At 43.6% G+C, this 25,331-nt stretch overlaps 1 protein-coding gene across 5 annotated transcripts in view; it reads right to left on the bottom strand.

Moving 5' to 3' along the window:
- Positions 1–25,331, bottom strand: part of LOC140459809 (NACHT, LRR and PYD domains-containing protein 3-like) — a 73,474-nt gene that overhangs the window by 39,337 nt on the left and 8,806 nt on the right. For 4 of the 5 annotated variants that reach the window (XM_072554340.1, XM_072554339.1, XM_072554341.1 and 1 more), the window contains exons 4-8: positions 20,710–20,802; positions 12,791–12,946; positions 6,170–6,336; positions 1,499–1,670; positions 1,333–1,398 (exon numbers count right to left, since the gene is read on the bottom strand). In XM_072554340.1, coding sequence (XP_072410441.1) covers positions 1,333–1,398; positions 1,499–1,670; positions 6,170–6,319 — 388 coding nt within the window. In that variant the 5' untranslated portion in view covers positions 6,320–6,336; positions 12,791–12,946; positions 20,710–20,802. Of the gene's footprint in view, positions 1–1,332; positions 1,399–1,498; positions 1,671–6,169; positions 6,337–6,732; positions 6,773–12,790; positions 12,947–20,709; positions 20,803–25,331 lie in introns of all 5 variants that reach the window. The other variant, XM_072554344.1, reaches the window with a different exon arrangement.

Genomic DNA, 25,331 nt, shown 5'->3' with positions numbered 1-25,331 from the left:
GAGAAAGTGAAGTCACTTGGTGTGCAGGGTGTTCTAACTAGGTGGATAAAGAACTGGTTGAGCAACAGGAGACACAGTAGTAGTTGAATGGAATTTCTCAAAATGGAGAAAGGTGACGAGTGTTGTTCCACAGGGGTCAGTATTGGAGCTGCTGTTGTTTGTAATATACATAAATGATCTAGAAGAGGGCACTGTTGGTATGATCAAATTTGCAGACGACAAAAGATTGGTGGAGGAGCAGAAAGCATAAGGGACTGTCAGAGAATACAGATAGACTGGAGAGTTGGGCAGAAAAGTGGCAGATGGTTTTCAATCCAGACAAATGTGAGGTGATGCATTTAGGCAAGTCTAATTCTAGAGCAAATTATACAATGAATGGAAGAGCCTTGGGGAAAGTTGATGGGCAGAGAGATCTGGGAGTGCATGTCCATTGTACCCTGAAGGTTGCTGCACAGGTGGGTAGAGTGGTCAAGAAGGCATATAGTATGCTTGCCTTCACTGAATGGGGTATTGAGTATAAGAGCTGGCAAGTTATGTTAAAATTGTACAAGGCGTTGGTTCGGCCGCATTTAGAATATGGTGTCCGGTTCTGGGCGCCACATTACTAAAAGGATGTGGATGCTTTGGCGAGAGAGAGTGCAGAGAAGGTTTACGAGAACGTTGCCTTTTATGGAAGGTGCTAGCTATGAAGAGAGGTTGGGTAGGTTAGGTTTATTTTCACTTGAAAAAATAAGATTGAGGGGAGACCTGATTGAGGTTCACAAAATCATTAAGGGTAGAGACAGGGTGGATAGAGACAAGCTTTTTCCCAGGGTGAAGGATTCACCAACAAGAGGTCATGCTTTCAAGGTGAGAGGTGAAAACTTTAAGGGTGATACACATGGCAAGTATTTCACACAGAAGGTGGTGGGTGTTTGGAATGTGTTGCCAGCAGAGGTGGTAGAGGCAGGCACGGTAGATTCATTTGGACTCTGGACAGATGCACGAGCAGGTGGGGAGCAGAGGGGTACAAATGTTTAGGAATTGACTGACAGGCTTAGACAGTACATTTGGATCGGCTCAGGTTTGGAGGGCTGAAGGGCCTGTTCCTGGGCTGGAAATTTTCTATCTGCACTTAAACAATATATAACTCATATGGCTTCTCATGTAGGCTGAATCTCTTCAATATGGTTGAGGATTTGGGATGGTTCTGAATAATTCTGAATCGAGTTTCCCACGCTCTGAACATTTGATTAGTAGATTTTGAAATTCCAAAACATCTATGATCAAACAATCTGATTTTCAGAAGTGAAATAAAACAAAATTTGAAATCTCCATTTCTTTATCTCTTACCTTTCAGGTTGCTGGGGACTTCAGGTAAACCTTTTGCCATGTTCACGTTATCAAATTGTTCAAAATCTGTTTTAAATCATTAAAAATTTCATGAACTCAAATCTTTGTAACATTTTAGCAAAATCTACAGCATTACAATCTGAAATTGGATTCAATGTAACCATACCAATTTCCTGTATTTCGTTAAGTATTTTATCCAACTTTGGAAATCTATGGCGCATTGTCACAAAGGATTCCCACATCAATCTTCGAGCCACAGAGCCTTTCCCCATCACAAGAGTTAGGAGAAGTTTGGAACTGCCCGCCTGGTTTCCCTTCTCCACGAGTTCAATGACTTTCTGTAAAACATATCAATAAGTATATTGAAGAGTCGAATGAGAGGTAAAGACTGAATGAAAAGGAAAAAAGGATCTGCTGAGTGATGGTATTCCCAAGTTGCATTTTGCATAGAAAACAAATCACTGGATTAGGAAGTATCTATTCTAACCTCCTATCAATATTCCGTAAACATCTTAGGAACTGGGCACTGAACATTATTCAGCTTTTAAGCCTGTTACATGATTCAAATCAGAGCCCATTTTTCAGATCAAGGACCCTTGTTCTGGAAAATGCTTCACTCGATAAACTCATACCTGGTGTAAAGGAACATGGTTGTCCTATAGATCAAAGCACATTGTTCTCCTATGTATCACTACAAGTGTTTCTTAGGCAGGAAAGCTTGATTCAATCACCTTTTACAATGTGCAATAAGACCCAGACAAAAGCAGGCACAATTTTCCACAATTCATGACAAAAGGTTTCCATAAATAACACCTCCCAAAAAAAAGAAAAATTTCTCGTCATTCAAGCCTACAGTCACCATCGCAATTTGCATTTTCAGTCTCAAAACAACTAGGAAGGTGAAAAGAGGGAGACAGAATCATAGAATCTCAATAGCGTGTAAACAGCCTGTTCGGCCCAACAGGTTGACACCAACCCTCCAGCCCCAATCCTCTATTCCTGTAACCCTGCATTTCCCACAGCTAATGCACTTAACCTACACATCCCTGAACTACACTTTGGACTGTGGGAGGAAACCAGAGCACCCAGTGGAAAGCCACACAGACACAGTTAGAATGTACAAACTACACAGTCACCCACCAGAGGCTGGAATCGAACCATAGTCCCTGGCACTGTGAGGCAGCAGTGCTCAAAACTGAGCCAAAATGCCAGTCATCTGAAAGCGTGTAGCGAGTGAGAAGGAACAGAGATGTCCATTGATGTTGGAGGGTTTTAAAGAGGTACTAGATTGAACATGGTTGATGTTTACAGCACCAATAGAATTAAACTTCAGGAAGAGAATTTTAAATTGGAATCACGAGAGGACCATGGTCAAACACAAATGCAACAGTATAAAGGCAGAATTTTGGATGCAAAGTTTATGATAGATGGAGGAAGGTCAGCAACAATACTATTAAACAATTTGAACTAATGGTGGCACCATCACGAGAGAGAGAGAGAGTTTCATTCGTTGTGAAATTACAATAGGAGCAATAACAACCCTATGGAGGCAGAATCATGCAATCTTTATGATGCAGAGGATTCAAGATCAGGAACTCATTTTAAAACTAAACACGATATAGAATTTGGAAAGATGGTGCAATTTAGACAATTGCTGGGAGCGGAATTAAAATGTAATGACGAAGGAAAGTCTTTTTTTTAAATTAAGGAAAAAGATCACAATGTTAGGTATAAGCTCTGGCAAATAAGGTGAAGGATAATTCAAAAGGGATTCTATAAATGCACTAAGGACAATAAAGTAACTCGAGAGAGAATAGGGGCCATTAAAACCAGCAAGGCAGCAGGAAATGGGGGAAATATACTAAGCGAGTATTTTGCATCTTGTTTACTCTGGAGAAGGATATGGAGGATAGAGAATGCAGGGAAATAAACAGCGATATCTTGAAAAAGAGAGTGTCCATGGCACAGAGGAAATGCTGGATGCCGTAAAATGCATGAAGGTAGATCAAACTGCAGGACCTGCAGTACCCTAGGACTCTGTGGGAAGCGATTGCTGGGCCCCTTGCTAAGATATTTGTATCACTGATAGTCACAGATGTGGTGCCAGATGACTGGAGGTGGCTAACACGAAGCCACTATAAAGAAAATTGGTAAGGAAAGGCCAGGGATCTATAAGCCGGTGAGCCTGACATCAGTGGCGGACAAGTTGTTGGAGGGAATACTAAGAGACGGGATTTACATGTATTTGGATAGGTAAGGATTGATTAAGGATAGTCAACACTGCTGCCTCACAGTGCCAGGGTCCCAGGTTTGATTCCAGCCTCAGGTGACTGACTGTGTGGAGTTTGCATGTTCTCCCAGTGTCTGCGTGGGTTTCCTCCCACAATCCAAAGATGTGCAAGTCTGGTGAATTGGCCATGCTAAATTACCCATCGTGTTAATCAGAAGGAACTGGGTCTGGTTGGGTTACTCTTCAGAGGGTCGGTTGGGACTTGTTAGGCCGAAGGACCTGTTTCCACACTGTCGGGAATTTAATTTAACCAAACTGGACAGATTACACCTGGGTAGGACTGGGACTAATGTCCTCGGGGGAGTGCTTGCTGGAGCAATTGGGAAGGGCTTAAACTAATATATGTTGGTTTCCAATATCCTGGCATAAGGAGTCAGGAAAGGAGGGAAGGAGGGAAGGAGGGAACAAGGTCAAAAACAAAGAGTTAGGAAAAGGAAAATGAAAAAAAAAAGTGATTGAATTTTGTCCTTAGGCAGAAAAACTGAGAAAAGTACTGGAAGCAAGACAATGTTATAAAGACAAGCTTACAGCCTTTGTGCCTTCATGTGTGGAACATTTGCAACGAAGAAGTGGCTGAACTAATCATGCATCATTAGATTACTTAGTGTAGAAACAGGCCCCTTCGGTCCAACAAGTCCACGCCGACCCGCCGAAGCACAACCCATCCAGACCCATTCCCCTACATTTACCCCTTCATCTAACACTACAGGCAATTTCCCATGGCCAATTCACCTAACCTGCACATTTTTTTGGACTGAAAATGGTTAAGATACGATTAGGATTATGGAGACATGGCTGCCGAATCTATATGCCAATTAAAATCACCCATGATATTCCCCTATCACATGCACCTTAAAGAGGAAATTAGAGGTGCATGTGGTAAGGGAATAGCGGTGATGATGGGTGACTTCAATCTACACATAGATTGGGCAAAATCTAATTAGCCATAATGCCCAGAAGGAAATCCTGGAGTGTATAATGGAATGGTTTTCTTGACTAATATGTGCAGGAGCCAACTAGTGTGGCATCTCAAACTTTGCAGATGGTACCTGGTTGGGCAAGAGGGTAAACTGGAACGAGGATGCAGCGATCGGGACAGGTTGGGTGAGTGGGCAAGTCAATGGCAGATGCAACATAATTTGGATCAGTGAAGTTATTCATTTGGAAGTCAAATGAAGGCGGCAGATTACTTAAATGACTGTAAATTGGGAGAAGGGAGTGTACAGCAGGACCTGGTTGTCCTTGAGCACCAGTTGTTGAAAATAAGCATGCAGGTGCAGTGCAGGAAAAATGTCAAATGGGATATCGGTCTTCATTACAAGAGTTCTTTTTTTACTTCATTCATGGGATGAGGGCATTGCTGGCCAAACCCACTTTTTATTGCACAGGGCCTTGGTGAGGCCACACCTCGAATATTGCGTGCAATTTTGGTCTCCTCTCCTGAGGAGAGATGCTCTTGCTCTTGAGGGAGTGCAGTGAAGGTTTGCCAAGCTGATTCCAGGGGTGTAGGGGCTTGACATACAGGAGAGATCGAGACGTTAGGATGGTTTTCGCTGGAACGTAGACGAATGGGAGTTAGGGGTGGTGGTGGGGGGGGGGGGGGGGGGGGTTTGATCTCAGACTTATAAAATCCTAACAGGACTGGACAGGATAGATGCAGGGAGGATGTTCCCAATGGAGGTTGCATCCAGAACCAAGGGTCATAGTCTGAGGATTCAGGGTAGACTATTTAGGATGAAGATGAGGAGACACTTCTTCATGCAAAGACTGGTGAGTCTGTGGAATTCATCACCACAGGAAATAGTTGATGCCAAAAACACTAAAATGTATTCAAGAGGCGGCTAGATGTAGCACTTGGTGAATGGAATCAAAAGGTTATAGAGAGAAAACTGGTTTAGACTATTGAGTTGGACAATCAGCTATGGTCATGATGAATACCAGAGTAGGCTCAAAAAGGCCAAGTGGCCCCCTCCTCTCTTGTAGGTTTCAAACTGCTAAAAGCTTCAAAGTAGAAACGAAACTTAATAGATCACTTTGCACAACATGGGGCACCAGAAACAATAACCGCAAACTTTCAATTCTGCAAAGTCCTCCTTCCTAACATCTCATGCCAATAAGTGGGCTTTTAAAAGGAGCAGAAGGGGTTGATGCCAGTGGTGGGGCCTCACTCAGGACTCCTATTTTCAACGGCTGCTTCTGTCCACGACACATCCGCTGTGGCATCCCAGGTGCTTACAGAATTGAAGGCTTCACACATACCTTTCAGCCATCTGATTTACCAAGCAATTTGGGGCAGAAAACAGGTCTCAAGCCACAATGTCCCTGAGATCACGAAATGGATGTGGAAAAGCCCAAATGAAGAGTGGTTGCATTTCCCACCAACCTTTTCAGAGCACAGTTTTGCCCCTAGTTTCAGATCCACAATATTTCTTCGCCTCAATTTTTTCCTGCTGGAGTTTCTTTTTACTCTCAATTTCGAAGACTTGACATTGTGGTAGTTGTGCCACCTTTAAATAATCAAACAGATTGCCTGACCCAGCCACTTACCTGATGCTCCTGTCCAGTGAAGTGCTTCTCAAATGTTAGCAACGTGCTGATTTCAGCCGAGACTTCTTCCATCGCTTGTTCTAGTCTGTCCCGGTACAACTTTGTCAATTTGAACAGCTGGTCCTCATTGCACTTTGTCAAGAACTCCATATTTGTCAAGTGTGGATCTGTGATTAAAAGAAAATGGAGGAAACAAAACAGATTTAAATTTCATCCAAATTCTGCATTACCCACATACCAAATGATATCCATGTGCTACATCAGCTGAAAATCCAGAGAAAATGCACATACAACATTCAAATAATATGCTCTTGACCCAAAAGGCTTTTTCTCATGTATTAATTATTTGGGCTTGCAACTGGCAAGTTACATTCAGAATTATGGGTAAGTACATCAAATTCATACATCCTTCAAGGAAAAGCATCACACTTAGCTATGGCATTTAATATAACATTCATAGCCAAAACTTCGGTGCATATAACCAAAAAGACACACTTATTGTTATGAAGTGATAATTAGTGTCATTTCAGTGCATTCATGGGCTGATCAATGAGGTTTCTTACCCTGCACGGCCCTCAGCTGGAAAATAAAATCCAGTTGGCCCTGTAGGTAAAGAGAGGAGTTTTGGAAAAGATGCAGTGCAGAGAAACTAAAACTCAACAGTAGTTTACGAAAGAAACTGATGGACTCACATGGGATTCTACTTCAGGGAAACTGAAGTACTATCTTAATCTGGGGTGACTTTGTAGAGGTTTATAAAAATTATAGTTACATGAAAAAGGTGAATAGCAAACATCTTTTCCCAAAGGTGGGGGGAGTTCAAAATTAGGAGGCCTAAGTTTATGATGAGAGGAAAAAAGATTGAAAAGGAACCCGAGGGGCAACTGTTTCAGGAGGATAGTTCACATGTGGAATGAACTGCCAAAGTGGTTGGTGTAGGTACACTTTTAACATTGAAATTACATTTGGACAGGTACACAAGTATAAAATGTTGAGTGATATGGGCCAAATGTAGGAAACTGGGACAAATTCAGTTCGGAAAACTTGGTTGGTATGGGTGAGTTGGACTGAAGGGTCTGTTTCCATGCTGCTTGACTCTAACTGTAACTGACTCACTCATATGTCAAAACTCTAAAGCTTTAATGTATTGGTTTATGAGTTTATGGACATGGGTGCCTGAGCCAGAACTTCTCAATCCTTCACAGTTCATACTGCCTTTTCATGGGCAAACTACTTAATCCAATGGAATGGGGAGGTCGGTCCACAATGCTGTTCAGGAGCAAACTACAGTTTGTTAAACCAACATTTGTCAGTGATGATTGAAGGGACAAGGTCAAATTACGTAGCCAAGAAACCTTTTTCTCCCTACATCCATTTCTTATTGACAATTGAGCCATTCCCCTTTCTTTAGTTGAAATGTGTAGATATGAATTCGAACCAAGCATAGTTTGCTACACTATCTTTAATGTCTTAATGTTGTTTATATCTCAAACTGGCAATTTCTGTTCAAGTGTCCTTGAGTGGCAAAGAAACATAACTCGGGGAAAAAAAAAACTCAGCAAAATTGAGAAATAATTGCGTTTGCAAGACCAAGAAAATATTTCCCACTTTACCCTTTAGGTTTCAACGATAAGTTCTGAATCTCACGAACGAAAAACAAAAATTTCTATGAATTTGTATTTAAAAGATGAGCTAATCTTGCCTCATGTCAACGCAACTTGCAATTCTCCACTCCTCACAAGAGAAACTAGACAATACCATAGCGTCAGAGATGTATAGCATGGAAACAGACCCTTCGGTTCAACTCGTCCATGCCAACCAGATATCCCAGATCAATCTAGTCCGACCTGCCAACACCCGGCCCATATCCCTCCAAACCCTTCCTATTCATACACCCATCCAATTAAGACTTGAAATTCAGATTTGTTGAAATGGAGGCCCTCTGCCAAATAATGTGCCTTTACTAAACAGGACCTTGACCTTTCCACATACAGCATCAACCTTAAGGCTTAGACCACATACAGTTGGGCTTTACCATGGTGCCAGGAGACTTGTAACCTGGAAGGTGTCAGCAGCAGCAGGAATATTTTCTTTCCTGACACGAGATTGTATGAGGAGGAAACCAAAAAAAAATGTCTGTCACATAATTAATGCGGTGAGGAGTAGAAGACAGCACAAGGAAGATCATAGTAAATCATATCAGGACACCTGGCATGAAACTTCCCAAAAACAAACTAAAATGGACAAAATATCCCATTCCTCTGTGCCCACTCCTTTGTTTGTAGCTTGGTGACAATTCATGTTTGGTAATGTTCCTGTGAATTGCTACATGATGTTCTATTCCTATGAAAATTATGCACAATAAGCACAACTTTGTGGCTAATTGTAATATTGTCCTGGAATCATTTATCAATACTGACTTCCATAATAATTTCAAAGTCCTTTAAAAACAAACACTGGTTCATACATATCAGATTAAATGTCTCATACTCTGACATGCCAATATAGGCTAAATGTTTTGTACACTTAGAGACAACATTCAACACTCGCTTTGACTCTTCAGCGTCTGACAGTTAGTTTTTCCCCATACACAAGAAACAGGAGCAGAAGGAGGCAATTTGGCCACTCGAACCTGCTGCAACAAGATCATGGTTGATCTTTTCATGGACTCAGCTCTACTTAGCAGCCTGCTCACCATAACTCTTCTTTCCTTCACTGTTCAAATATCTATCTTTGCCTTAAAAAAAAACAAAGTATCATCAACAGCTTCACAAGGCAGTGAATTCCACAGATTCACAACCCTTTGGGTGAAGGGATTTCTCTTCACCTCAGTCCTAAAATTTACTCCCCCTTATTTTGATGCTATTCTCCTAGTTCTGGTTTCACCAGCTAGCAGAAAACAACCGTACCATCTCATCTACTCCCTTCAAAATACGTTACAATAAGAATCCCCCTCAATCTTAATTCCAAGAAGCATTGTCCCCATCTCCTCAATCTCTCCTCAGACGCCAACCGCCTCAACTGCTGAAATCAATCTAGTGAATATCCTCAGCACCCCCAGCAATGCCAGTAACTCATTGCACTATTCAGCCGCAGCGTAAACTCCTAGTTTTTAAATTCCATCCCTCGAGCAATGAAGGACAATATTCAATTTGACTTCTAATTACCTACTGCACTCAACTACCTACCTGACAAGAAATCTATCAGAACTTACCTGGAGACAGCCCAAACAGGTCTGAAAAAATAAATGTGCTGAACATGTAACAGCAAATCGCAAGCAACAGAAAGCAGGAACTAACTGGTCAAAATCGGAATACAAGCCAAAAAAAAAAAACTTACCTTTTCCACTGAGTCCTAAACACACTCCCTCCTGTAAAAATAAGCTACATAGTAAATTATGTGCTACACTGGGTTCTAGGCAGACCCTCTGCAAAAGTAGACTAAACTGCTCCCTAGGGTCCTCGGAAGGATCTCTTAACTGGAAGCAGTTGCGATCCACTCCACCAGACCACACAAATGTAAAAAGACTACCAGGAAGCGAGTCAAGCATGCCGGTCTGCTAGTAAGACTGAGATTACTTGGTTTCAAGACAGCTCTCCCTCTCCCACCCACCTCCTAACTTACTCCTGGCAAATGTCTAATCTCTGGAAAACAAGACGGACGAAACTCCGATCACGGCTCAGCTTCCACCGTGAACTGCAGGATCGCTGCGCACTCTGCTTCACGGAAAGCTGGCTCAACCCCATCCATTCTCGACTGGGCATTTCAGACGGATGGTTTCTCCATCCATCTTATCGGATTGTGCAGCGTCCTCAGGTAAGAAAAATGGTGGAGAGGTTTGTTTTTTTTAAAATCAACAATTTGTGATGCATGGACATTGCAACCCTGGGCAGCCATTGCTCCACAAACCCTGAATCCCTCACCATCAAATGCTGCCCCTAACTATCACAGGAATTTACCACTGTTATACTAACTGCTGTGTCCATACCACCACAAGCAAAGGTTGAGGAAGCTCTGGATGTACTGTATCCACCATTAACACCCTGAAGATGGAACACCCTAAGGCACTGTTTATAGTAACTGGCGACTTCAAATCAAGCCAATCTAAGGAACGTCCTGCCCAAGTGCCACTAGAACATTACCTACCCCACCAGAGACCCGAACATTTTAGACCATGCTGCACCACTGTGAAGGATGCCAACTGCTCCAACCCCCGCCCTCATTTCAGGAACTCTGACCAATGCAGCGTTTCTCCTTCTGGCTTACAGGCAAAATTTCAAGCAGGAGACCACCCTCACGGATACAGATCCAGCGGTAGTTGGAGGAGAGAGGATCAACTCTGGTGCTGTCTGGAATCGGCTGATTGGGCCATGTTCAAACAGTCCGCAGGGACTTTGGACGAGTACACCACCACCGTCACAGACGTTTATCAGCAAGTGTGTAGAGGACTGCATACCAGGGAAGTCAATCTGGGTGGTCCCTAACAGGAAACCCTGGGATGAACTAGGACATACAGAACGTGCTAAAAACCAGGCATGAAGCCTTCAGATCAGGAGACCCACTCAAATATAAAAGGAACCCAAGTATGACCTTCTCAGAGACATTAAGTCAGCCACAGACCAACAGAGATGCAAACTAGCGACAGACACCCGGCGACTATGGCAGGGACTGAATGACTTCACAGGTTCTAAAAACAGCCAGTGCAAGATAGCAGACAATAACACATCCCTCCCAGATCATCTTAACGCCTTCTATGCTCGCTTTGAGCAGAACTTTGGTGGAGGGGTAACACCTATTCCGACAAGTCCTGACGAACCTATCCAAACAGTCACTACAGAGTCAGATCAGTTTTCCTTTGTGTGAATCCAAGGAAAGCAATGGGACCAGAGTACTAGGCTGTGCACTCACAGCATGCGCAGATGAACTGGCAGAAGTCTGCTCTGACATCTTCAACCTGCAGCAGGCTGCTGTCCCTGCCTGTTTCAAGAGGGCCAACATCATCCCTGTGCTGAAAATAGGTTGAGACATGCTGCATGAGCTATCGCCCAGTGGCCCTAACTTCGGTGGTCATGAAGTGCTTCGCAAGGCAGGTCATGGCATTAATCAACTCTAGCCTCCCTTCTACTCTTGACCCACTCCAATTTGCCTATCAGACCAACAGATCCACGTTACATGCCATATCACTGACCCTCCACTCCTCCCTAGAACAGTGATGCAAGATTCCTACTCTGACTAAAATACAGCCTTCAACACTATTATCCCTTTGAGACTGATTACTAAAACATCGTGATCTTGGACTAAGACCCACTCTCTGCAACTGGATCCTCAGTTTCCAAATCCACAGGCCACAATCAGTGAAGACCGGAAACAATATTTCATCCTCACTAACACACAACTCTGGATACCCCGAGAGGTGCGTACTCAGCCCCCTACTGTACTCATTACTTACCTATGACTGCGTTGCCAAATACCGGACTATTGCCATTTACAAGTTCGCTGTTGACACCATAACTGGCTGAATCTCAGATGGCAACGAAACAGACTACAGACGAGAGACGCAATCTGGAAAAATGGCGCACTGAGAACAACCTAGCTCTCAATAGCAGCAAAACCAAAAAAAGAACTTACTATTGAATTTTGGGGGAAATGTTACTCATACACATTAACAGCACAAAAGGTGGAACGAGTGGAGTGGAGTATCAAGCTTTTTTGGATTCATGTGGAAGACCCAACAACGTCTCTTCTTCCTCAGGCAGAACAGGACATTTAGCATGATAGCAAAAACCGTTGCCAACGTTTATAGATGCGCCATTGGAGTATTCTGTACGGATGTATCACTACCTGGTAATGGCAATGTACCATTTAAGATCGAAGACTGTTATATAGAGAGAGTGGTGAACGCTGCCTGAACAATCACAAAGGCCAACCTCCCATCTATAGAACCTATTTACCAGGCCTGCTGTCAATGAAAGGCTGCTAGCATTCACAAAAGATCCATGCCACCCTGGCAATGCTTTTCTCCAACCTCTACCATCCAGAAGGTAGAGAAGCCTGAACACACGCACCAGTTGGTTTCCTAACAGCTTCTACCCTACTGTTAGAATGCTGAATGGACTCTGAAACGCTTAACATTCGCCTGCACCTGTGTTTTTGTTTTTTTCCACTGTTTACCTAATATTTACTTACCTATGCGAGTCAACGATGTGATCTGCCTATATTGCTCACAAGACAAAGCTCTTCACTGTGCCTCAGTTGATGTGACAAATTCAAATCAAATTCACTTGCAAACCAACTTTGTCAATCATGCACAAGGACACTCCGGTCGCTGTGCACATGCTGCAAATTTTCACCATTTAAACATCGGTCCAATTTGCTATTATTCTCACCAACATAGGTTAAGTGAGTGGGTGAGGCTCTGGCAGATGGAGAACTATCTGTATCCCTCTGTACACAGTGTGGTCTGGACAAATTGCTGTTCCATCCATCTTAGTGTCACCTGTAAACATTGACACAATTGGCCCCCAACTCAAGTCATCTCCATTGAGATTTACCAAGAGATTTCATTTTTCATTACATCAAGATCCCTTGCATGCGAACAATGTAAGAAAATCTGACACTTACCGGAGGTGGGGTGGTGGTGGAAGGGTTAGGGAAGAGGAGAAAAAAAATCTTCCAATTAATTTTGTTTAATTGTGTCCTTTGTCATTCCTGAAGTAGTTGTATCTTCTCCGGTATTCACAGCCTTTGTGGTGTCACACATCCCCAGATTCTGATGATCTGCAACCAATATATTAATAGGGAGGATTAGGCAGAGGAAATTATGCCCTGATTTCTTTCCCATTTTTAGCAAAGTGCGTTGTCACAGAGATTAATGGAAGTTGACCTACCATGGCCATAGTCAACTTTTCCCTAACAAAAACATCTGCGGTTCAGCTCATGAATACTTACTCTCCAAAAGAAGACACTGCTGTTGGCTGGAGCGGGGCAATTGCTCAGACGAGGGGAAGGAGACCTGCATCAGCAACCAACTCAGGAGTAGATGAGCATTGGTGACGTTTATAGCCAGCAACAGATTTAGTTCAAGTGTGAGGTGACAGTGAGAAGATGGTGTCATGCACCCTTGTGCACGAGCTCTGGTACTTTCCGAAATGCAAAGTACTGGGCTAATGGTAAGATTCTTGGTAGTGTTGTTGTGGTTCTGTTCGCCGAACTGGGAATTTGTATTGCAGACGTTTCGTCCCCTGTCTAGGTGACATCCTCAGTCCTTGGGAGCCTCCTGTGAAGCGCTTCTGTGATATTTCCTCCAGTATTTATAGTGGTTTGAATCTGCCACTTCCGGTTGTCAGTTCCAGCTGTCTGTTGCAGTGGCCGGTATATTGGATCCAGGTCAATGTGCTTATTGATTGAATCTGTGGATGAGTGCCATGCCTGTAGGAATTCCCTGGCTGTTCTGTTTGACTTGTCCTATAATAGTAGTCTTGCCCCAGTCGAATTCATGTTGGTTGTCATCTGCTTGTGTGGCTACTAAGGATAGCTGGTCGTGTCATTCCGTGGCTAGTTGGTGTTCAGAAGTGGTGGCACAGTGGATGGCGCTGCTGCCTCACAGCACCAGAGACCTGGGTTCAATTCCCGCCTCAAGCGACTGACTGTGTGGAGTTTGCACATTCTCCCAGTGTCTGCATGGGTTTCCTCCGGGTGCTCTAGTTTCCTACCACAGTCCAAAGATGTGCAGGTTAGGAGAAATAGCCATGCTAAATTGCCCATAATGTTAAGTGAAGGGGTAAATGTAGGGGTATAGGTGGGTTGCGCTTCGGCGGGTCAGTGTGGACTGGTTGGGCCGAAGGGCCTGTTTCCACACTAATCTAATCTACCTGTGTCCTTGCTAATTCCTGAAGTTGTGGTATCTTTTTCTCTGTCTGGATCTTCAGCCATTGGGGTTTCACCCAATCCCAGATTCTAATTATCTGTCACAAATATAAATGATGGAAAGATAAGACAGAAATAATACACTGAATTTTCCCATTTTTAAGCCAAGTGTGTTCTGAGGTAGATTCACGGCAGCTGTTCCACCATAGTCCGTGCTGACGGTTCTTACACAATCACCCGCTGTTCAGTGCATTAATGCTGCCACCAGCCTCTTCCCACAGTTCATGCTACCAACTGGAAAGTGGCACAGGTTCTCACCACAGCTGGGACATTGTGATGCTCATGCCGCTGATACCAGATGCAGACTACAGCTCCACAAAAATTCAGATGCTCTCAGAACTGGCCGCTATACTGTGGTCATAGAGTCATCAAGATGTTTGACACCAAAACATCTCATCCATACCGAACCAGATATCCTAACCTCGTTCAGTTTGCCAGCACTTGGCCCCATCCCTCCCTGTTCACATACCCTTTTAAAATGTTACAACTGCACCAGCCTCCACCACTTCCTCTAGCAGCTCATTCCATACATGTACCACCCTCTGCATGAAAACTTTGCCCCTTACGCCTTTTATAATCTTTCCCCTCTCACCCTAAACCTATGCCCTCTAGTTCTGAACTCCACCAGCCCAGAGAAACGACCTTGTCAATTTATCCTATCCATGCCCTTCACGATTTTACAAAACTCTAAAGGTGACCCCTCAGTTTCTGATGCTGCAGGGAAAACAGCCCTAGCCTATTCTGCCTCTCCCTATAACTCAAATCCTCCAACCCTGGAAACATCCTTGTAAATCTTTTCTGAACCCTTTCAAGGTTCACTACATCCTTCCGATAGGAAATAGACAAGAATTGCAAGCAATATTCCAACAGCGGCCTAACCAATGTCCTGTAAAGCTGCAACATGACCTCCCAAATCTTATACTCAATGCTCTGACCAACAAAGGAAAGCATACCAAACACTTTCTTCACTATCCTATCTGTGACTCTACTTTCAAGGTGCCAGGAACACGCACTCCAATGTCTCTTTGTTCAGCAACACTAGGACCTTAGGAGGAATTAAATATTTCAATGCTAAGTTTTTATTTCACAAAATACAGCACTTTGCATTTATCTAAATTCAACTCCACCTGTCACTCCTCAGCCCACTGGCCCATCTGATCAAGATCCTGTTGCAATCTAATGTAACCTTCTTCGCTGTCCACTACACCTCCAATTTTGGTGCCATCTGCAAACTTACTAACTATACCCATGTTCACATCCAAATCATTTATGTCAATGTCAAAGTAGAGGACCCAGCACCGATCCTTGTGGCACTCCACTGGTCACAGGCTTCCAGTCTGAAAAACAACCCTCCACCACCACCCTCTGTCTTCTATCTTTGAGCCAGTTCTGTATCCAGATGGCTAGTTCTCCCTGTATTCCGAGAGATCTAACCTTGCTAACCAGTCTCCCATGGGGAACCTTTTCGAACATCTTATTGAAGTCCGCACAGATCACGTTCACTGCTCTGCCCTAATCAATCCTCTTTGTTACTTCTTCCAACAAACCTCAAACAAGTTCATGAGACAATTTCCCATACACAAAGCCACATTGACTATCCCTAATCAGTCCTTGCCTATCCAAATAGGTGCAAGTCCTGTCCCTCAGGATTCCCTCCAACAACTTGCCCACCACACGTCAGGCTCACCTGTCTAGAATTCCTTGACTTTTCCTTACCACCTTTCTTCAATAGTGGTACTGCATTAGCCAGCCTCCAGTCCTCCCACACCTCACCTGTGACTATTAATGATACAAATATTTCAGCAAGGGGCCCAGCAAACAGTTCCTTCACTTCCCATAGAGTCCTAAGGTACAACTGATCAGGCCCTGGGAATTTATCTACTTTTATGCATTTCAAGACATTCAGCATATCCTCCTCCGTAATATGGACATTGAGAGATGTCATCATCTATTTCCCTACACTATCTTCCTTGTCCTTCTCTGCAGTAAACAATGATGCAAAATATTCATTTAGCATCTCCCTCATCTACACACAAAGGCCACCTTGCTGATCTCGGAGGGGTCCTATTCTCTCCCTTGTTAGCCAGTTGTCCTAAATGTATTTGGAAAAAACCTTGGGATTCTCCTTCACTATTTGCCAAAGTTATCTCATGCCACCTTTTTGCCCTCCGGATTTCCCTCAAGTATTCTCACTGCTGTTATACTTTTAAGAATTCACTCGATCTATCCTGTTTATACCTATGCGGTCCTCTTTTTCTTAACCAAACCCTCAATTTCTCCAGTCATCCAGCATTCCCTACACCTACCAGCCTTTTCTTTCACTCCAACAGGAATATACTGTCTCTAGACTCTTGTTATCTCATTTCTGAGAGCTTCCCATTTTCCAGCTGTCCCTTTAACTGCAAATATCTGCCACCAGTCAGATTTTGAAAGTTATTGCCTAATACTGACAAAAATTGGTCCACCTCCAGTTTAGAACTTCAACTTTCAGATCTGGTCTATCCTTTTCCATCACTATTTTAAAACTAACAGAAGTGTGGTAACTGGCCCCAAAGTGCTACCCCACTGATACCTCCATCATATGCCCTGCCTTATTTCCCCAACTGTGGGGCAGGTTTTTCACCTTCTCTAGTAGGTACATTCACATACTGAATCTGAAAATTGGCTTGTACACACTTAACAGATACCTCTCCATCTAAATCCTGAACACTATGGCAGCCCCAGTCTATGTTTGAAAAGTTAAAATCCCCTACCATAACCACCCTAATATTTTTAACCAAATAACTGAAATTGCCTTACAAATTTGTTTCTCAATTGCCTGCTGACTATTAGGGGGTCTACAATACAATCCCGATAAAGGTGATCATCCCTTTCTTATTTCCAAGTTCCACCAAAATAACTTCCCTGGATGTATTTCCAGAAATATCCTAAGTACAGCTGTAATGCTACCCCTTATCAAAAAGGCCATTTCCCCTCCTCTTGCCTCCATTTCAATCCTTCCAACAGGATTTGCATCCTGGAGCATTAAGCTGCCAGTCCTATCCATCCCTGAGCCACGTTTCTGTAACTGTTATGATACCCCAGTCCCATGTCCCTAACCCTGCCCCGAGTTATCTGCCACCTTCCCTGTTAGGCCTCTTGCATTGAAATAAATGCAGCTTAATTTATCAGTCTGACCTTGTTCTCTGCTTTGTCCCTGCCTGCCCTGTTTGATTCACTTCTTTTCTCAACTGTATTAGTCTCAGATTGATCTCTTTCCTCACTGCCTCCCTGGGTCCCACCCTCCAACCTTACTAGTTTAAATCATTGAGCAGCTCCAGCAAATCTCCTCGCCAGTATATTAGTCCCCTTCCAATTCAGGTGCAATCCGTCATTTCAACGATCCAAAAAAAAGGGAATCCTTCTCCCATATACCAGCTCCTCAGACATGCACTCATTTGCTCAATCCTCCTATTCCTACCCTTGTTAGCTTGTAGCACTGGGAGTAATCCAGATATTACCCTTGAGAAACTTCCTTCTTAAAATTCCTGCTTAAACTTTCTATATTCTCTGTTCAGAATCTCACCTTTTTCCCTTCCTATGGGATTGTACACATTGGAAGCAATGACCTCCTGCTGGTCCCTCTCCCCTTTCAGAACATTCTGCACCATCTCGGGGGCATCTTTGATCCTGGCAGCAGGGAGGAAACACACCATTGATTTTTCGCTGCTGGCTGCAGAAACATATATCCGTGCCTTCGTCGAGAGAGTTTCCTATCACAATCAAATCGCTTCAAAACCAGACATATCCCTCATTGCATGAGAGCCTGTCTTGACACCAGAAACTTGGTTGTTCATGCTACATTCTTGAGGACGAATCACCCCTACGTTTTCTAAAACTGCATACTTGTTTGAAATGGGGATGGCCACATTACTTGCCTCGCTCTCTAACCTTTCCTGGAGTTAACCCATTTATGTGACTGGATTGTGGCTTCTCTCCCTTCCTGTAATTGCCATCCACCACAGTCCCTTGCTCTTGTAAATTCCTCATTGCCTGCAAGTGTCACTCCAACCAATCCATTTGATCTGATCGGATTTGCAACCAACAGCATTTAATCGCAGATATAATCCTCAGTAACATGTAAACTCCCCCTAAACTTGCACATTCAATAGGAAGAGCATACCACTCTACTAAAGGCTAGTTTTGCTTCTACCAATCTACAGACCCAGAAAAGAGCACCATCTTATTCCTCTACAAAACACTAAACTTAGAAATACAAGCCATAAATCAAGAGACATCTCTCAATAAAACACAATCAAGAATGAACCCACTCAACTCACTATTGTAGATATACAGCAAGGCTACACTTAAAATTATTAACTTAGCTCTTTCTGTGCTGTGACCGCACCCAAACAGATTCCCAAGATCAGTTATAAATTTTGCTTTTCCTCAAGTTTTCCCAGACGCACTCCCATGGCCAGCACGATATATGAATTCAAACAGCAAAGGCAGTAACTGTGCAGGCTCACTGCTGTGTCAGTTAGCAATGTCGGTTTCTTTATGTTGCGCTCTTGCAAGAAAGGGCGGCTCGGTGGTTAGCACTGCTGCCTCACAGCACCAGAGACCCGGGTTCAATTCCCACCTCAGGCAACTGACTGTGTGGAGTTTGCACGTTCTCCCAGTGTCTGCATGGGTTTCCTCCCACAGTCCAAAGATGTGCAGGTCAGGTGAATTGGCCATGCTAAATTGCCTGTAGTGTTAGGTTTGGGGTATGGGTGGGTTGCGCTTCGGTGGGGCGGTGTGGACTTGTTGGGCCGAAGGGCCTGTTTCCAAACTAAGTAATCTAATCTAATCTCTCGTTCTCTTGCTCTGATTATGTGGTGCCTGTTGTCTGACGCTCTTCCTTTTAAAAATGCCACTGTTTCAACTCTTATCACTCCAAAAGTTCCAAAACAATCTAACAGCTTATAAACCCTTTCCCACTAGGACCCAGTGAAAGACACAAAGGGGAGCTCACACCCAGTCTCTCCAACAGTGACCGTGAGGTTTGGGTGTTCAAGATCAAAGCAGTGCAGTTTACCGCTGACTGCCAAGCGTACTTGACATGCTCAGCTAACCTGGGCTGGGACTTAGCATGCCTTGAATCCCTATGCAGGTATGAAAAAGAAACACATTGCATTGTGGAAAAAAAAAAGAGAGGTTATTTACCTTCTGTGTTCTGCAAGGGTAGATTCTACTTCTTTCACTTACATAGGATTAGCACCCACTAACTCTGGCACTGTAACACTCACTATTGCATCCAACACGTCCATTTAACAGCTCTCACGCACCCCATCCTCCAAACCATTAAACCTTCCTATTCAGTCACTGGGATCATCATACAACAACTTCTTCTGTTTTTGTTTCCACTAACTCCACTCCTTTCCTGTTCCCTCACGCTCAGTCCCTATTTCGGTCCCACTGCAGGGAAGTCGCGCAGAACAAAGCAGAGAGACTGTCAGCAAGCTCGCAGAGGATAGCCCCCTTACTCTCCAACAGAAGACTGCTGGAGTTGCTGGAGCAGGGCAACTGCTCAGGGGAGGGAAAGGAGGCTTGCGCCAGCAACCAGAGTAGTAGGTGAGCATTGGTGCTCTCTATGGTCAGCAGCAGATTTAGCACAAGTGGCAGTGAGAAGATTGGGTCATGCACCCATGTGCGGAGCAGAGGATCATCGACGATTCTCCTGCACCCAGTGGCATCTGACCTAGAATGCTCTATTCTCAGCAGCTATCAATGGCCAGGCCAGTTGCATCTGGTGTCTCAGCTTCTTCTGGTATGTGTACTGGTTAGAGGTTGGCCATCATTGCTCCCACTCCAGCCTAAAGACATGCAGCTTCGATCTGCAAAGTGAGGAGCCAGCTTCATTGTCGGAGATATTTCAGCTTCCTGTGAGGACAGTGAGTGAAGACGTTCCCAGATGCAGTATCTATAGTATCTGCAGCTTGTAACCAGAAGGACCAAACAGCAGCAAGAACATCACCTCTCCTGCCTCACGATTGCATGAGTAGGAAGACACAGAAGTCGGTTAAATAACTGATGATGGGTGGAACAGATAACAATGGAGAAAATTCACTGCTATTCATGACTGGACACTTGGCATGAAATGCCCCAAAATATCACAACCAAAAATGGGGAAAATGTTCCCAACTCCATGTTCACTTCTCTGTTTATGGTTTGATGTCAATTTATGCATTGAAATGCTCCCGTGAATCGCCACAGGATGTGATATTCCTATGAAAATAGCAAGAAAGGCAACTTTGTGGTTTCTATTATAATATTGCGCTGAAAACCCTTACATAAGGATGAGCTGCACAATAATTTCTCCAAGTTACTCACACACACACACCACCCCCCCCCCCCCACCCCCAGATTAAATGTTTCATGCCAATATATTCTGAATGATTTGTACATTTTCAGACACAACATTCAATGGTCACTTTGTCAGTCAATGAATGACTTTTCCAATTTGTACTTCATTTTTATTTACCAAGAGACTTCCTTTCTCATTAATTAACACCTCATTCCTTGCAAATAATGTTACAAAATCTGACACTGATCAGGGAAAAAATATGCTTCCAAGAATTTTGTCAAACTACCTGTGTCCTTGCTCATTCCTGAAGTTGTAGTATCTTCCCCCCCCTTTGAGTCTTCAGCAATTGTCACGTCATAGAATCCCAGATTCAGATTATCTGTAATAAATACAATAGAAAAATTTATTCAGAAATAATGGACTGAATTTTCCCACCTTTTGGCAAAGTGCTTTCTGGGGTAGATTTATGGCAGCTGCTGCACCACGGTCAATGTTGACTTTTCTCACACAATGGTCTGCTGTTCAGCTCATTAATGCTGCCACCGGCCTCTTCCCACACAGTTAACGCTACAGAGGAATCAGAGGTGCAGGTTCTCGCCACAGCCAGGACATTGTGATGCTCACACTGCAGATACTATACCCACACTTCACATCCACAACACTTCAAATGCTCTTAGTCAGGAATGGTTTGTTACCCTGTGGCCCTGCACCACTAGAACCCAGTAAATGGCACAGACACAGGAACCCTAACCCCAACTCTCCAAAACTGATGGAATGGACTAGAATTTCACGTGCTTCATGCTGAATGCCGCCTGTATTTTCTATTTTTATTTATCATAGTTACTCATCCCATTTATAGGAAATAGTCTTGAACTATTACTAAATCCATTATGCACTCAGTTTTAGATTAGATTAGATTACTTAGTGTGGAAACAGGCCCTTCGGCCCAACAAGTCCACAACGCCCCGCCGAAGCGTAACCCACCCATACTCCTACATCTACATTTACCCCTTATCTAACACTATGGGCAATTTTAGCATGACCAATTCACCTGACCTGCAGATCTTTGGACTGTGGGAGGAAACTGGAGCACCCGGAGGAAACCCACACAGATACGGGGAGAACGTGCAAACTCCACACAGTCAGTCGCCTGAGGCGGGAATCGAACCTGGGTCTCAGGCGCTGTGAGGCAGCAGTGCTAACCACTGTGCCACCGTGCCGCCCACGGTGTATAGCTGAGTTCTTTATGAGAAAAGTTTTTTTTTTAAAAACTTCTGTATGCATTATGAAACATGTTACAGCCTTAGAGATATTATTTTAATTCCCCTCAGCAGCAATATTTCCAAGGGGTAAGAATTTATTTCACTGAATCATCACTGTGCAGTCCTCAGTTCCTGCTATACAGATACATTCTGGTTATTTCTAACCTAACAGAAACATAGAATATCGGCATAGGAACAGGAAGAGGTCAGTCGTTTAAGATGGTTGTGGCTGAGCATCCAATTCAATTCTGTTTCTTCCTTCTCCCCATATCCTTTGCATCGGCACAGTGGCTCAGTGGTTAGCACTGCTGCCTCAGCACCAGGGACCCAGGTTCGATTCTAGCTTGGGCGACTGTGTGGAGTTTGCACATTCTCTGCGTGGGTTTCCTCCGGGTGCTCCAGTTTTCTCCCACCGTCCAAGAGATGTGCAGGTTAGGTGGATTGGTCATGCCAAATTGCCCATAGTGTGAAGTGCATCATTCAGAGGGAAATGGGTCTGGCTGGGTTATTCTTCGAAGGGTCAGTGTGAGCTCGTTGGACCGAAGGGCCTGTTTCCACACTGTAGGGAATCTAATCTAATCTACACAAGAACTCTGCTGCCACAGCTCTGAGTTCTGAAGCCTTGCAACACTCCAAGGGAATCAAGTTCCTCCTCATTTCTGTGAGAAACTGGAGCTTTTTTATTCCGAGACTACATTTTGTGCACAAGTCGCCTCAAGTCCTTTGGTGTTGCAGCTTTCTGCAGTTTCTCTCCATTTAAATTTTTTGGTTTCAGTTCTTTTATCCCCCTTTCCAAAATGTTCAGATTCACATTTTTCAACATTATACTTCCATTTGCCAATTTTGGCCACTGATTGAACCTATTGCTATCTCATTATTCTGCAGCACATGTGGCAGCATGTAATCAGAGTGAATGTTTTGGGTCCAATTGTCCAGTGGACCTCTGAAGGGTCACGGGACCAGAAACATTGACTCAGTGAAATTTTCCAACGGTTATGATATTAACTACATGATTTTGGCCAATACCATACAAGTAAGAGAAACAGAAAAGGTAGGAGAATAACTGCAGGTCTGACAGCAGGGAAACATAGAACATATGTGCAGGACTAGACCATTTTGGTTCTTCGAGCCTGCTCCACCATTGAATATGATCATTGCTGATCAAACAATTCAGTTTCCCACTCCCACTCTCTACATACCACTTCAGCCCTTGAACCACAAAGGCCACATCCAGTTCCCTCGAATTTATTGAACGAACTGGGCCCAACAGTGTTCTGTGGGAGAGAATTTCACAAGTTCACAATGCTGATTGAAGTAATTTTTTCCTCGGCCCAGTCCTAAATGGCTTACCCTTATTCATAGATCTGGAATTCCTCAAAATGGGAACATTTTTGGCTTTCATCAACAGGGGGATAGAGTTTAAGAGCTGTGAGGTTTTGCTGCAGCTCTACAAGTCCTGGTGAGGCCACACTTGGAATATTGTGTCCAGTTCTGATCGCCCTATTATAGGAAAGATACAGTGGATTTGGAGGGTGCAAAGAAGGTTTACCAGGATGCTGCCTGGACTGGAGGGCTGGCCTTATGAAGAAAGGTTGAATAAGCTCAGACTTTTCTTTCTGGAGAGGAGGAGGAAGAGAGGAGACCTGATCAAGGTGTTCAAAATAATGAGGGGAATAGATCGAGTCAATAGGCAGAGACTTTTCACTAGGGCAGGATTGACCTGTACAAGAAGTTATAGTTTGAAGATATTAGGAGGAAGGTAGGTTCTTTACGCAGAGAGTTGCGAATGCATGGAATGTGTTGCCGGCTGAAGTGACGGAAGCAAAGTCATTGGCGACATTTAAGCGACTGTTGGACATGCACATGGACAGCAATGAGTCGAGGGCTGCATAGGTTAAGTTACTATATTTTACATTAGGATTAAGTCTCGGCACAACATTGTGGGCCGAAGGGCCAGTTCTGTGCTGTACTTTATGTTCTACATCCAGTCTGTCTAGGTCCATCAGAATTATATATGTTGCTATCAGATAGACCTCATTCTTACAAATTCCAGTGAGGACAGGCTCAATTGATCCAGTCTTAGTTCCAGGATGACAGGACTGACAGATGAACCAAGTCAGGTGAACATTCACTTGCTCCCTCAACAGCAAGAGTGTTTTTCCTCAAAATTTGGAGAGCAGAACTGCACACAATAACTAAGGTATGGCCTCACCAAAGCCCTGTATAACTTCAGCAAAACATCTCTACTCCTATACTCAAGACCCTCTTGCTAGGAGGGCCAGCATGCCGTTACCTTTCCTCACTGTCTGCTTCACCTGCAGGCTAACCTTCAGCGACTATTTCACCATGACACCCAGGTCTGGTTGCACCTCACCTTTTCGTAAACTGCCACAATTCAACTAGTAAATCAGCCTCTCTTCATGCAACTAACTGACTGAAGCATCTTCCCACCACCGATGTCAGGCTAACCGATACTTCCCTCTCCCTCCTTTTTCAAAAAAGTGGGGTTACATTAGCTACTCACTAGTCCATTGAAACTCTTCCAGAGTCTATAGAATGCTGTAAAACGATCACCAATGCATTCACTATTTCTGGGGCCAGTGGCTTAAGTACTCAGGGATACATAGCATCAGGCCTTAGGACAAAATGGATTTTAATCCCACCAATGTTCCCCAATGCCATTTCCTCACTGATAAAGGATTTCCTTCAGTTCCTCCCTCATGCTTGACACGCTGTCCCCTGGCATTTCAGGAAGGTTATTTGTGTCCTCCTTGGTGAAAGCAGATCCAAAGTATTTGTTCAACTGCCCAGCCGTCTTGGTTGTTCATCATGAATTTCCATGATTCTAACTTTAAGAGCTTGTTCTCACCGGTCGTCTTGTCTTCACAAATCAATACAAGCTTTTGCAGTCAGTTTTTAAACATTTTCTGCAAGCTTACTTTGTATTTTCTTTTCCCCTTCTTAAACCCCTTGTTGAATTTTAAATTTGTCCTAGTCGCCAGCTTTGCCTTTTCAGGCCAATTTAGATGAAGTCTCTTTGGCTTTAACACTATTACTGATTTTCACTTATCAGACATGGTTGAGCCACCTTCCCTGTTTTACTCTTACACCAGACACTGATGTACAATTGCTGAAGTTCATCTACATGTTCCTTAAATGTCTGCCATTTCCTATTCATCATCAAGCCGTGAAGGTATCCTTGGTTAGCCAATGCATGTCTCATGCCAAAGTTAGCTTTAATTTCAGGACCCTCATCTCAAACTTAACTGCGTCACTCTCCATCTTAATAAAGAATTCGATCATACTGCGGTCACTCTTCCCCAAGGATTTCACACCTATAAAGGTTGTTAATTCTCTCATTTCATAATACCCTGGTCTCTAGTTGGGGGTGGAAAAAAAAAAAAAGAGATCCTTGACATATTGGTTGAGGAAACAACCCCTCATATGTTCCGGAAAATCCTCTTCCATCGCATTGCAACTAGTTTTGTTAGTCCAATCAACATGCAGATTAAAGTCACCAATAATAACTGCTGTAGCCATGCTGTACACATCTAATTTCCTGTCTGATGCCTTCTTTACAGCACCATTCTGCAAATTTTCACCATTTAAATAGTCCACTTTGCTGTTATTCCCACCAATATGGATT

Source organism: Chiloscyllium punctatum, chromosome 35, assembly GCF_047496795.1.
Source record: "Chiloscyllium punctatum isolate Juve2018m chromosome 35, sChiPun1.3, whole genome shotgun sequence".
Taxonomy (NCBI): domain Eukaryota; kingdom Metazoa; phylum Chordata; class Chondrichthyes; order Orectolobiformes; family Hemiscylliidae; genus Chiloscyllium; species Chiloscyllium punctatum.
The sequence above is the reverse complement of the archived record's forward strand: the minus strand, read 5'-3'. Positions and strand labels throughout refer to the sequence as shown.